This window comes from Aristolochia californica, unplaced genomic scaffold, assembly GCF_029961685.1.
Source record: "Aristolochia californica isolate CCGP_79_NKW_82.1479 unplaced genomic scaffold, dmAriCali1.0.hap1 SCAF_15, whole genome shotgun sequence".
NCBI lineage: Eukaryota > Viridiplantae > Streptophyta > Magnoliopsida > Piperales > Aristolochiaceae > Aristolochia > Aristolochia californica.
The window spans coordinates 25,218,728-25,232,351 of record NW_027181826.1 but is presented as its reverse complement, the minus strand read 5'-3'; the positions used below and the strand labels follow the sequence as shown (position 1 = coordinate 25,232,351).

At 36.8% G+C, this 13,624-nt stretch overlaps 1 protein-coding gene across 1 annotated transcript; it reads left to right on the top strand.

Annotated features, from left to right (window-relative positions):
* The first annotated feature begins 5,431 nt into the window (after nt 1-5,431).
* Nucleotides 5,432-11,603, top strand: LOC137951383 (hydroxyproline O-galactosyltransferase GALT2-like). The gene is made up of 7 exons (XM_068798000.1): nt 5,432-7,220; nt 7,392-7,624; nt 7,745-8,035; nt 10,358-10,486; nt 10,623-10,796; nt 10,955-11,062; nt 11,138-11,603. Exons 1-7 carry the CDS (start codon nt 6,320-6,322, stop codon nt 11,342-11,344), a joined length of 2,043 nt encoding a protein of 680 aa, XP_068654101.1. The 5' UTR covers nt 5,432-6,319; the 3' UTR covers nt 11,345-11,603.
* The last annotated feature ends 2,021 nt before the right edge of the window (nt 11,604-13,624 follow it).

Here is a 13,624-nt window from a genome sequence, read left to right as displayed (position 1 = left end):
AAATGGTTACTAACCCCTGAGAAATCAGCATTAATTAAGCTTATATGTCTCACAATATGACAAAATTATAATATAAAAAAAGACACTAATTCCCTGATAATGTGATTAAGTATCGAATAGTTGGTTTGGTCATATTACAAAGGGTGTGTAGGAATTAATTTGAAACCTTGAAAAGAGCAAGGCCAAATCTTTAAAAAAAAATAAAAAAAAATCTAAAATATTCTTTCTTGCACAAAGATAATCTTTGAGAAGCAAAACCTCTTAAAGTCAATTGCAAAGGACCCTTACTTTGTGGCACTTATACTATAGAAAAATGTGATTTTTCAATAGATGAGACTGTTCATGATCTAAACAATCAAAAACTCAATCTGATGATACTTGAATACGGTGTGAGAGCCAGCACTAACAATAAGCATGGAGAGATATCACAAATAGCCATCTCTCTTTTTGCCAGGTTAAAAGTGGTAGTTGGTGGGTGACTAAGAAAGGTTGAAAAGGAATAATTATCAGCACTAAGAATATACAATCCCTAGACCCATTAGAGAGTGAGAGAGAGAAAAACGAGGATAGATAGGGAGAAAAAAGGGGCCATTAGAGCATTATTAAGTTTGAAAACGGCAACCTGCCTTTAGTATTAAGGACAAACTCTAGTCAAATAACCGTATCTAATCCAAGCACAGATGGTCCCTGAAACATTTGCATGGGAATTTAAGTATGGAGATGGTCAAGTGTGACCCTCTTTTTAAGTGGTCTGGGCATTATTTTATATCTGAATTGGGAATTTTTTGTTTTAGCTTGCTTCACATATCACTTTACTGCCTTGCAACTGGATTCCACAAAGTATGCTTTGTTTAAGCGTCCGAAGATGGAAATTAGAGTGTTAGTTGCCTTTGAGAAAATGAGCTCTGATTTGGTGCGACGTACGTTGGACAAATTTCATACACCACCCACCGGCAAGTGCCGGAATTGACCTTTATTTAAAAAAATCTTAATTAAATAAATAATCTAACTAATTACTGGTCAAATATTAAGTATCAGTAACTAGAGACAAACCGAAAGTATGACAATATTTATTATTTTTCTTTTTTCACTTAGAAAAAAAGTACGAAGAAGAAGCAAAACATAAAAAAAATAGTATGACGATATTTATTTTTCTTTTTGCACTTGGAGATAAAGTATCAAAAGAAGAAGAAAAAGTATGACTTTGTTTTACTTTATTAAACTCTCTTAATGCAAAATGCAGTATTTATTGTTTTTCTTTTTGTATTTGGAACTAAAGTTCCATATAGAGCTCTTAGGTAAGAAAGCTGATGTAATATGGTACAAATGGTTATGCATACCAGTTTTGTTTGGCCTGTGGGATTCTCTTTGCTCCTCGTTGAGTCATGCCAAAATTTCAAGTTAATGAGTTTGTCGGGGTTTAACAACGTGGGATGGCTATTAGTTGTTTACTTTCTTGACTTCTATCTCCTTTAATGAGTTTATTCGATTTGAAGTTGAGAGGGATGTTTATTATTTACGTTTACAGGAAAAGACGTCCGATGATACTTGCCCAACAAACATGAATCACACTGAAAAGATAAACTGGAAGGAAAGTTAGGAAATAGTTGAACTAGCTTGGCTAGGGATGGATGTTGGAGATGACATTGAAATGGTGTGACTTCAACATGAAGAGCAATGGCTAACTGTAATCCGGGTAATATAGTCCACCTCTCTCATGCATGAAACTAATTGTCCTCCTTGTCGTGAGATCCTAAAACACACGATGAGATAGTTTAAAAACTACAAAATAGTTTATGGATTTAGTAAGTTGACTCATAGACAACAAATTATGTGAAAACTTTGGAACAAATAGAATTGATTGGGGTGACATGCATGAAGATGGGATAAGTAAACCCATACCTTGAACCAATGGTACATACCCATCAGTTAGGGTAACATGCTTAATAACAAAAGATTCTTGTAAATAAGAAAACATGGAAAACATACCTGACATATGAATGGTAGCTCCTGCGTCAAGAACCCAAGTAGATGTAGGACACACATGTAAGACAAATATACCTAAGCTTACCAAGGTGGTAGTGGGAAGTGAGGGTTAAGCTATAGATGTTGAGGTAGAGGGTACAATGGCTAAGTGTGTCATGCGTTGGGCAAGATGCTATATCTCATCAAATCTTTGGGGAACAATATTCATCATGGGCCCAATAGATGCTTTAGTACTCTTTGTGAACAAGAGAGTGTGTCCATGCCACTTTACCAAACTTGGCCTAATATTTATCAGAAAAATGATTGGAGCAGCCACAATCAACACATTTCTTGCCAGGTCTACTATCAGCCCTACATCTGTTTTTGCTAGGGCTATCTCTTCTTTTGCCTCCAACACTTCCACCTCGACCTCTAATTAATTTTGAGTTACCCAAAGTGTGGAGGGCGGATACATTAGCACTCTTAATATCTTTACTTCCTTGGGATACAACAATAATCTCTATACGTATGACTCTATTAAAATCTATGTATAAAGACAAATATCATTTGAGGCTCACAGTTATGCCCTATCAACATCAAATTTTGACCCCAAACCATCAAAAAATTTTGTAACATGTAATTGTCCTTAGTATTTTTTCAGTTCCCTCTCATCAGTAGTACAAGGATGAAAAATATGTATCTCCTAAAGCACAACCAATAGTTCACATAGTACTTTGTAACTGATCTCCCTCATCTTTTAAGGCCACAAAATCTAGCATGCAATTAGTAAACTTGGGACAAATTGCTCTCTTGACCATAGAGAGCTTTTAAAGACACTCACATCTCTTTCACAATTTCATAATTCATAACTTGATTCCTCGGCTTGGAATCAATGTTGGTAATTAGCCAGGTCATAACTTGACTATCTTCTGCTTCTCTATCATCATTCAAGGGATTTGAATATTCCCTAATAAACTTGGACTTCCACTTTGTCTTAATATATATCTGAATTGGTTTTGACCAGCTAAGATAATTTTGACTATTTAGTATTTTAGATATAATGAAAATTGTATATTTTGCTTCAAAGCTTCCAAATTCTCTTGAGGGGATGATAATTCTCACCAAAATTAGCCATCATAAGGAAATATTATTCACTTTAACCACAATTTCACTTCACCATACAAATACACCAACACCAGTTTAGGTGGGGCCCACCTCAATATTTAGGATTAGGGCAAATAATTCAATGTGTGCCAACCACCAAGATAGGATATCAATCCAAGCAACACAAGTCACCAAATCAATGCAATTTGGGTTGACATCAACCTATCAAGGAATGACATAGACAAGGAGACAGTAACGGAGGTGCGCGAAATGCAAAATAGGTATATCTCAACTCAGTAAACCCTAATTAAAGACCTAATTAGGCATAGAAATGTTCAATTTATAGTAGGAACCATCAACCTTTAGGTTATGACAAGAGAAGAAGAAAAAAATCAAAATTTTACCAACCAGATATCCCAAAATTTGAAATAACCTTTCATATGGAATCACTACCCTCAATGGAGGAGAAGAAGTCTTCATGACCTTGCAATATGAATTGGTTGGTCTAATACCATAACAGATGAATGAAGATTTATATAAAAATAAGAGAAGGAGAGAGGAAAAGGAATTAAAAAAAAAAAAAGATAATTGGGAGTGCTCTCATTGGGAGTCATGCACGACCTTCCAAAGATAACTAATGTGAAAAATATGTAAAAAGACATGATGCCCCCCTATACACTTACATGCCTATAATTCAATGTATACACCGAATTACATGAAATCACATCTATAGATACATCTACAAATCTTGATCAAGATGGTGCCATCACTAGGCATTACAGACAGTGTAAAATTAGCAAATTACCCTTCTTGTTGTTTTCTAACATTTATCTTTATCATTCTCATATGATTTTCACAGCTATGTTGGAAGTGTCTTCCTTATTCAAGTCTTTTCACTCTTCTGTTCATTCATTTTTTCTTTCCTTAACTTCCTATTAGTCCATCAATCTTCCTTCTTAAGATTTTGAGGAGCCTAGATAGCTCTACAAATGGAATATCAGGATCAATCATGGCTTCTAAGTGAATCATTTGAGAATTCATGCTATGTAACTAAGTGATAACATCCAACAATTTGTTAACCTCTTATATGTACTTAAAAATTTAACTTTGGATTTCAACTATCTTTTAAGAAAAAGAAGAAAGAGGGTTGCATGACATTAAAAGAGGTGGTTGAGTTCTTGCTTGATTTTGAAACAGGTTGACAAGTGCCCTACTACTTGCAAGTAGAACAATGGTACTAAGGTTGAAAGCTCTGCATTACTCTTATTGAAGGTGATAATTGAGAGGTAGAAGTGTGAAATTTTGTGATAGAATTTGGGAAAATAGGGGCATAGGAGACGATCCCTCTATCTTCAGAAGACTCTTTGTCTTGTCATTTTAATTTTTGTTGATCAACTTGAGGGGAGATCTCTTGAACCTGGCAATCTAGTATCTATCAATGGAACATAGTCTTTTTGTTAGTAAGCATACAAGCCCAAATAGTTAGATAAAAAAAAAAAAAAGCAACAGTCACCTTCTACCCTTGCTGCAAAGTCTTTGGATATCCATTTATTTTCTTTGGAAAATTGGGAGCTGAAAGTAGTAGCCTAGGAGGATGACCATTTCATCTTTTCTTCTATTAAAAAAACTTGATATCAGGAGTAGTTTGATCATACCCTATGGAAAATAAGCTTTCTCATTGGATTTTTGGGTCCTATTGTTCAATTTTATAACTTATTAATTTTTTTTTTTCATTTTTTCATTGTGGGGTTCTTTTCCCACTCAACGTTGTCCTTCACGTCTAGGCTACATATAACAGGCCTTAGACGTGAGCACAAACACTTTAATGAGACACATAAACTCCTTCGTGGAGTCCATAACATACAAACTCGAATGTTATGGAACTCACATTTTACAGATAACCTAGGGAGTATGAACTAACCCAGTTTATGTTGTTACATTATCTTCATCCATTAGATCAACTTCTTTTCTTCGTTAACAACTTCTTATGTTATACTGCCCTCGTTCTTCCCTCCTCCAATATGTTCTATACAAACTTCATGGGTTTGAAATTGTTGTGAATGGAACCCATCCTATTCATGGTAATGAGTTCCCTATAAGTAATATGAGACCCATTTAGTAATTGACAAAATCTGAGATGTCTCATGTGTAACTTATATCAAGGTTGAAACATCTTGTCAGATGTGTGAGCAGCTCTCTTATTGAGCCCACACCTGACCCAGACTGAATTGGCTAAGTTCATTTCATTCTGGTGGTTCTAGTGAGTTAAAAAGGTATCAATACCAAGAAATGGGTCAAAACCTGATTAAGTAGGTCAGATTTGTTAGTTCAATCTTGAACCTGTTAACAAAAGTCTCTCAACGAGACATATCCCCTGCCAAAGGAACTGAAGAAACCAAACTCACGAAACAAGTTCGTTAAATAAAAGAAAAAAGACAAGCGCTTCAAATCTCTGTCCTCGCCTCGTATGGTGTCTACTGTCCTCCCTCAGATTTTGGCTTTCGGATGTCTCTGTAGCTTTTCTTCTTCATTTTGAAGATCTGTTCCTTTGTGGAAGAGTTCTGGGGTGTTTTGGAGTTTGGACGACGCTCGAGAGTCTTCTCTATGAGGAGATTCAAGGAGGTTGTTTTGGGGTGTTGGAGTTTTCGATGCTATGATCGGTTATCTGGGTTTTCTCCTTCGTGTTAGGGTTTTGGGAACGTGGCAGGCTGTTAGGATCGGGTTGAGCTGAGAGGGGGGAGAAATGCGGTGGTGGGAACTGGGCGGGCGTTTGGATTGACGGCGGTGGTTAGTATTGGATTACTGAGGTGTTATGTATGTTCTATCTATGTTTTTTTTTCCTTTGTTTCTATATGTCTTTTCGGACTTGGTGTGGGTTGCATTCTCTGTGAAACGTTGGTGTGATTGGTTAAAGAGTTGGTGGGTCAGACAGAAGGGTCGGTTTGAATTTTCGCTGAATTTAAAGTTTTTTGTTACGTGCACTTTAGTCTCTCTGAGTAAATCTGCGTGGGGATTGTAGAGGGATTAATCCCTCGTGGTGAAAATTCGGGTTCAGATCTCAAGCTTTTCTTCATTTACATTTGCACCGGGGAGGTAAGGTTCTGAGTGGAAAATGTTTCTGAGAATTTGAATGAATGATGAGGATTTGGCTTTCTGTCAGTAGTGTTATTGGATGTGAAACTTCGATAAGGAAGGACGGGCTGGGAAATTAATGACTCAGCTTTATTAGATTCTCTACAATCAACTGCCAATGAAGAGACCCAAGAGTGATATTTTAAGACCAAAGTGTGATGCACTGGGTTCAAGGAGGTTGAAATTGTCTCACCTGCTGATAGGACTGGGAGCCCTGTACTTGATGTTCATCTACTTAAAGTTTCATAAGTTTCTTGAAATTGCTAGTATTCTGAGTGGGGATGAGACTTTTATTGGTGTTGATGGTTCAGCTGGTGACAAGCACTTCTTTAGTTCGATATACCAAGACACTTTTAATCATAGATTGGAAGATGAAAGGAACCAGGATGCACCACAACTGCTTAGTAAAGTACCAGTTCAGGAAGGAAATGATGGACTACGGACCATTAGGCCTTTTCAAAACCGTTATGGTCGGATTACAGGTGAGATCATGAGACGGAGGAATAAAACAAGCAACCTTTCTGACCTGGAGAAAATGGCAGATGAGGCTTGGACATTGGGTATGAAAGCGTGGGAAGATGTGGAGAATTATGAACTGCAAGAACTTAACCAGACTCAGTTGATTGATGGAAGACCTGAGTCTTGCCCCTCGTCAGTTTCAAAGACAGGAGATCAATTTGCAAGAGGGGACCATGTCATGTTCCTTCCTTGTGGACTGGCAGCAGGATCATCCATCACAGTGGTGGGCACACCACATTATGCTCACAAGGAGTATGTTTCTCAGGTTGCAAGAATGCATTGGAGAGACCCAGAGGTACGGGTATCACAGTTCATAGTAGAATTGCAAGGGTTGAAATCAGTCAATGGTAAGGATCCACCAAGAATTTTGCATTTGAATCCACGATTAAAGGGTGACTGGAGTCAGAGGCCAGTCATTGAGCACAATACGTGTTATAGGATGCAGTGGGGACGTGGTCAGAGATGTGAAGGGATAGCTTCTAGAGATGATGACGACACTGGTAATCTCTTATTTACTTCTATATGTATATACATAGACTGATGTGCTCCTTGCTTACTTTTTTTAGTAAAAGTACCATTGATAACGTAAAAGCATGTTATGTTTCTGATGTTATCGTTGTAATGTAAAGTCCCCTGAATTTGGCAAGTTTCTGATAATTCTGTTTGGGTAGTTGATGGATTTAGAAGATGTGAGAAATGGATACGCAATGATCTTGTTGATTCCAAAGAATCCAAGACAACTTCATGGCTTAAACGATTCATTGGACGTGCAAAGAAGCCTGAAATGACATGGCCATTTCCTTTTGTGGAGGGTAGACTTTTTATTCTTACTGTACGAGCTGGTGTGGAAGGCTATCACATTATTATTGGTGGTCAACACGTGACCTCATTTCCATATAGAACGGTACTTACTGCACAGCTAAAATGAAAACAAACAATATTTTATGTTCTAATTTTTTTAGCAAAGTTGACGATCAATTATAACTTTTATGAACTTGCTGATCTGTTCTGCTGCTATCATCAGGGTTTTACTCTCGAAGATGCAACGGGACTGGCAGTTAAAGGCAATGTGGATTTGCATTCAGTATATGCAACTTCTCTTCCTGTCTCTCATCCTAGTTTTTCGCTCCACCAAGTCTTGGAAATGTCTGATAAATGGAGGTCTCCTCCCTTGCCAAAAGGCCCAGTTCATCTTTTCATTGGGATTCTATCTGCTACAAATCACTTTGCTGAGCGCATGGCTGTTAGAAAAACATGGATGCAATACCGCGATTTCAAGACATCAAAGGTGTTGGCCCGTTTCTTTGTGGCACTGGTGAGAATTTTAACGTGTTTGCCATTGTCCTGTTCATCTTTAAGGTCCTGGTACTCCATGTTTATAATGTGTATTTATGGATGCTTTCCTAAGTGATTCCAAATGGACCAAAACTATTCCTCCCCAAAAAAGGATTTTTTTGGTTTATTTACTAATTAATGTGATTGCACTTTGTTAACTACATTTATAGCAGGCTCATCGATTATCTGATTAAGCAGGGATTGTCAAAAAGTGCGTTTGGATATGCAAAACTTCACAGTTTATCACATGATAAAGAATAGTTATATGCTCATGTTTATTCTGTACTATTTATTACTTTAGCTTTGAAATTAGAGAAGGAGCTCATTTTGAGATAGGCCCTTAAATAATTCAGTGGACAATGTGCTCTGTGAATATCTGTGTTGCATGTGTGCAGAGAACCACGTGTTAAATGACAACATAAAAAGATGCTAGAGGGAACCCAATAAAGTAAATCGGCTTACAGATATGCTAGAGGGATCCCAATAAAAAGATGTAAGATAGAAAAAGACTAAATCGCATGCATAAATCAAAAGGGAGAGGAGAGGCAACAGAACATTCCCAAGTGGCCTTTTTAGTTTAGCAGTCTGCACTATAATTTCTCTTGGTACCAATAAATGCAAAAGGTGGAAGCATAAACTCTCATTCTCCTCTATAACATTTCAGATTAGTTTTTTTTTTTTAATAGTTTTATGTTTCCTTTGTGCTGTATTCACTATCCACACCCCTTTGTGCCTCTTTCGACCTACCTGTTTCTCTTCCTGAACTCTTACTTCTTATCATTGTCTAAATTAAAAAAGGACACTCTGCCTTTTTAAGAAACTATTGACTTGGAAGCTTCTTGAAGTAATGCGAGTAAATTGTTGACAAAGTCATTCCTAGAAAGGGGCCCATGGATAAAGTGAGGATGCAGCTTTCTGCTGCTCATACTGTGACATGACACTATTTTTGGTTCTGCAGGTATCCAAATGGCATTTTCAGGTGCCTCACCAGAAGACAGCATTTCTGGTGTGGTATAGGAGATAGTGGTATTTTATTCCGCTCTCCATTTTCTATGTTAAAATGGAGCAGCTCAAGGCAACTGATTATTACTAAACGGAAAGGCACCAACTTGGTTGAGTTGGTTTACCAGAAAAAAGCCAAAACAGTAACTTCTAAGAAGAAAGAAAGGAAAATTCCCACCCAGTAGAAAAAATGTCTTGTTAAAGAAAAAAATAAGGAAGGTTGTCCTTGTTGTGTATGTGTGTGTGTGTTTTGAGATGGTGAGAAGGAGAACTAGATAAAGAAAGCAAATACACAAAGCTCACGGAGGAGTACAGGAAACAGTACATACCAAGCCACAAATGCAAACAGCATGAATCTCCCTCATATTTTTAACTGGTTTCCTACAGATTGATCTATGAAGTTTAGCATGAACTTAGTCAAACGAATCTGGTCTCTTAATTAATCATTCTATTTGCTCTCTTATAAAAGTCCCTGGTGGATATGGCAGGCAATTAATATTTTGATGCGATGAAAACTGAGCCCTAGTGGAATAATGTGGAGATAGTGATTATGAAATTAGACACGCTGGTTGTTACTGGAAGGACTGATTGCCTACTCATTCAGCATGTCTTTGAAACTTATGGTTACCTCAATATATTTAAAAGTGAAAATATATTAAGTGAGGCTGTCCTTGAATTGTTCTGGAGGAAGAAAAAATGCTTGAGAATAAGGTTAGTTCTTGTTTGTGAAGTTGAATCTTAAATAAACTAAAAAGTTATTATTAAGGAATAATCCCACATGGATTAGTGAGTACAAAGATCTTGAGTTTATTAGTTAGGAAAGAGGCTTCCTAAGTTGGTTAGTCATTTTGGGAGGGGCCTTGGATCCAACTTCACATGGTATCAGAGCCAGTACTCATATGTGGACCTACACTTAAATTATCTACTTGTAGAGCCACAAAAAAAAGGCCTACACCTAAATTATTCACTTGTAGAGCCACAAAAGATGGCCTACACCTAAATTATCTACTTATAGAGTCACAAAAAATGGCCTACACCTAAATTATCCACTTGTAGAGCTACAAAAAGAGGACCTACACTTGAGGGAAAGTGTTAATGAATTGTCCTACATGGATTAGTGAGTACAGAGATCTTGAATTTATAAGTTAGGAAAGAGGCTTCTTAAGTTGGGTAGTCATTTTGGGATGGGCCTTGGACCCAACTTCACAGTTATCTTTGTGATATCTCACTACTTAACATCTAGTTTTATTTTCTTGTTTCTGTTCCTTTTGAGTTTCTAATATCGTACATCAACATATAGAATCAAAGGAAGGAAGTCAATGCTGCGCTAAAGAAGGAAGCAGATTATTTTGGCGACATTGTCATTTTGCCATTTATGGATAGATATGAGCTTGTAGTTCTCAAAACCATTGCCATATGTGAGTTCGGGGTAAGTTGTCAATTTTTTTCATATTTTGTACTGCATCTTCATCTTAGCCAATTTTGCTCTTGAGGATTACTGATTAGCACCACCTAATAGGAAATTCAGTTGTTACACTTTTACTTGTTGATCCCTTATCTTGCAGGTTCGCAATGTTACAGCTGCTTATGTAATGAAGTGTGATGATGATACTTTTGTAAGGGTAGATACAGTATTAAAGGAAATTGAGGGCATTGCTTCCAAGAAATCTCTATACATGGGAAATCTTAACCTCCTGCATAGGCCACTTCGAAGTGGAAAATGGGCAGTCACATATGAGGTTAGTTGGTTGCACACTATTGTTGATGTTTCAGTATTGTCAATAAATAAGAAAATTCCAAGTGGATTGGAGAATTTGCTAACTTCGAGTTTGCCAATATGAATATCCATTTTCTTTTGTCGTTTTCATGTCTAACTCACAAAATAATGATAAAATAGGAATGGCCAGAAGAAGTATACCCTCCATATGCCAATGGACCTGGATACATAATTTCAAGTGATATTTCAAAATATGTCGTCGCCCAGCATGCAAATCAGAGTTTAAGGGTTAGTTGCCTTTGTGAACCATCTTGATATATTTTGAGCCATCTTAGTTTCTAAACTATTGCTCTACTTTGGCAGCTCTTCAAGATGGAAGATGTGAGCATGGGGATGTGGGTTGAAGAGTTCAATGCATCAAGTCCAGTTCAGTATTCCCACAACTGGAAGTTTTGTCAGTATGGATGCATGGAGGACTATTACACAGCACATTACCAATCTCCAAGACAGATGATATGTTTAAGGGACAAGTTGTCCAGGGGTGGGGCCCATTGTTGCAACTTTAGGTGACCATGGTCTTCTTTGGTTGATCTTGAATTGTGTTCTCTTAATTTTTCCCCTCCCCAGTCTATTTTTTGAAGCATTCCAAGCAACTGTAGCCAATTTTGGTGTATTTTTTGGTCTTGGGATTGACCTTCCAATCTTCAATCATCAGAAATAGAAGAGCACCTTTGTTGTAAAAGCTCGTACGGTGGTATATGACATATAATTGAACAGAATTCATTCCTAACTTCACTGCAATTCGGTCACATTGTAATTGTACATTTTTCTCTTGGTGCTGAATATGGTTATGTTTACTCAATAGCACCATTTATTGTCTTCACCTTATCTTTGCAAGTCATCTATGCTGTTCAGTTGATTATGTTGTGCGTTCTAACCACAATGAACTGCAACCATAATCTAATGTGCTAACTTGTATTGCAAAAGCAGGCCTAAGATACATATTACAGGACTGAAGAAAAAACTCAAATCAATCAACTAAAAAGAGCAAAAGAGGATACAAACTCGTTAGTGACAATAAACCATTTTTACAAGGATTCACATAAACTATCAAGAAACCACTCATCCAGCATTAACATGTCTCTAGCTAGTATGTCTTCATGCATCTGGAAGTGTTCTCATCTAGGACCTGTAGCTTGGAAGCAGCAATAGAGTCCAAAATATAAACATTTAAGATATGTCTTCCTAAGCTTAAAACTATAAAGGCTACAATGATAATTGGATAATGTGGAAATAACCTTATTAATTACTCTTTGTCTCCTTCTCGAGATCCCCCTTTGACTCCAAGGATATCAACTACAATTTCATATTTCTCCTCATTTACAGGTCGCAAGGCTGTCAAGCATGCCTTCACCCCTAGATTACAAAACAGTGAAGCACATAAATGTGTCTTCCATGTGGCTTAATTTTGTTCATCAGTCAGTGTTTAAAGGAAATTACTCACAGTCTGTCTTCAAAACACATTGTCCTTCTAAGATATATACCCTTTAAAAATTTTAGGGTCCTCTTACATGCCCCATTCTTATCAGTTGATGCTATAACAGGTATAGCCATGTCTTTGCCAACGATAGTCCAGACACTTTAATTAATTTTGAGACACATTCCTGCAGTTCCAATATTAGTATTGAGAGGACAAATTTGATTCATTTATATCCCTTGGAAAAAATAAAAAAAATAAAAAAAACAGAAGACTCAATTTACCTTCTCTTCAGCACTAAGAGACAAGTAACATAATACCCTGGAAAAAATAAGAAGAAAGAAGGTTGAAGAGAAGAATGAAAGGGAGAGAAAGTAGCAAAAGAGAAAATTGAGAAAGAAACTCAGATGGAGGATGTTATGTTGTGGAGCCTAATCAACGGCTACGCTGAGTTCGTACGCGGATCGACCTTTGCGGTAAGGTTACCTATGTATAAGACTTGCTAACTGAAGCCATATTTGCTTAATTATGACTGTTTAGTAGTGACTATGGCTGATTACAATGAAGTTTATACTCCAAGGCAAAATTAATTGTTGAAACTAGTAGGCTAAAAGGCTCGAACCTATTAGGAAAGCAACCCCACGGATCTTATACAAGGACTGGCCCAGTCAATACAAACACAAATTCCAACATTAACAATTCTGATACTTCACAAGAAGTACAGAACTCACATGGTGTTCTACAGGGGACACCATTGCATTTTTGTAGCAAATGATTCGTAGCAGAAAAAAACAATATTATTTTTATCATGCACAGAAGGAATAAACCAATTTTCTGTATCTTTTAGCTATAGAACTATCTTCAACAACAGCAGCACCAATAGTACTGACTTTGGATTGTTGCTTCTCTTGCTTTGCAACTCTGGAGCTTAGTCTTGACCCTCTTTTTGCTGATATTTGTCCCTTGACCCAAAGTTCTCTCATTGTTAGCTTCCACCACAGGGAACTTAGAGAATTGTTTACTATCCCGCTTTCCACTTTTTCTTCCAAGATTTGGATATCTATCAATTTCCTCAATCTTATTTCCTTCATTTGGATTTTTGTTGAACAGAGATCTATCTTTAGTTCTTCTGCTTCATTTTGTTGAACAGTTTTTTGTTTCTTTGATTTTCCTCGATTAAGCCCCTTGGAGTTTGGATGTATTAATACGATTCAACTAAGTTGATATACATTTAGATGCTCTCAATTTTTATTTTTTAGATTTAATTTTGAATTGAATGACTTTAAAACTGATGATTCCTTTTTATTATGTATGTATTTGGGGGGGTTAGTCAACAAAATGAAAATTTGATCTTGATCTTCATCTTATGTATC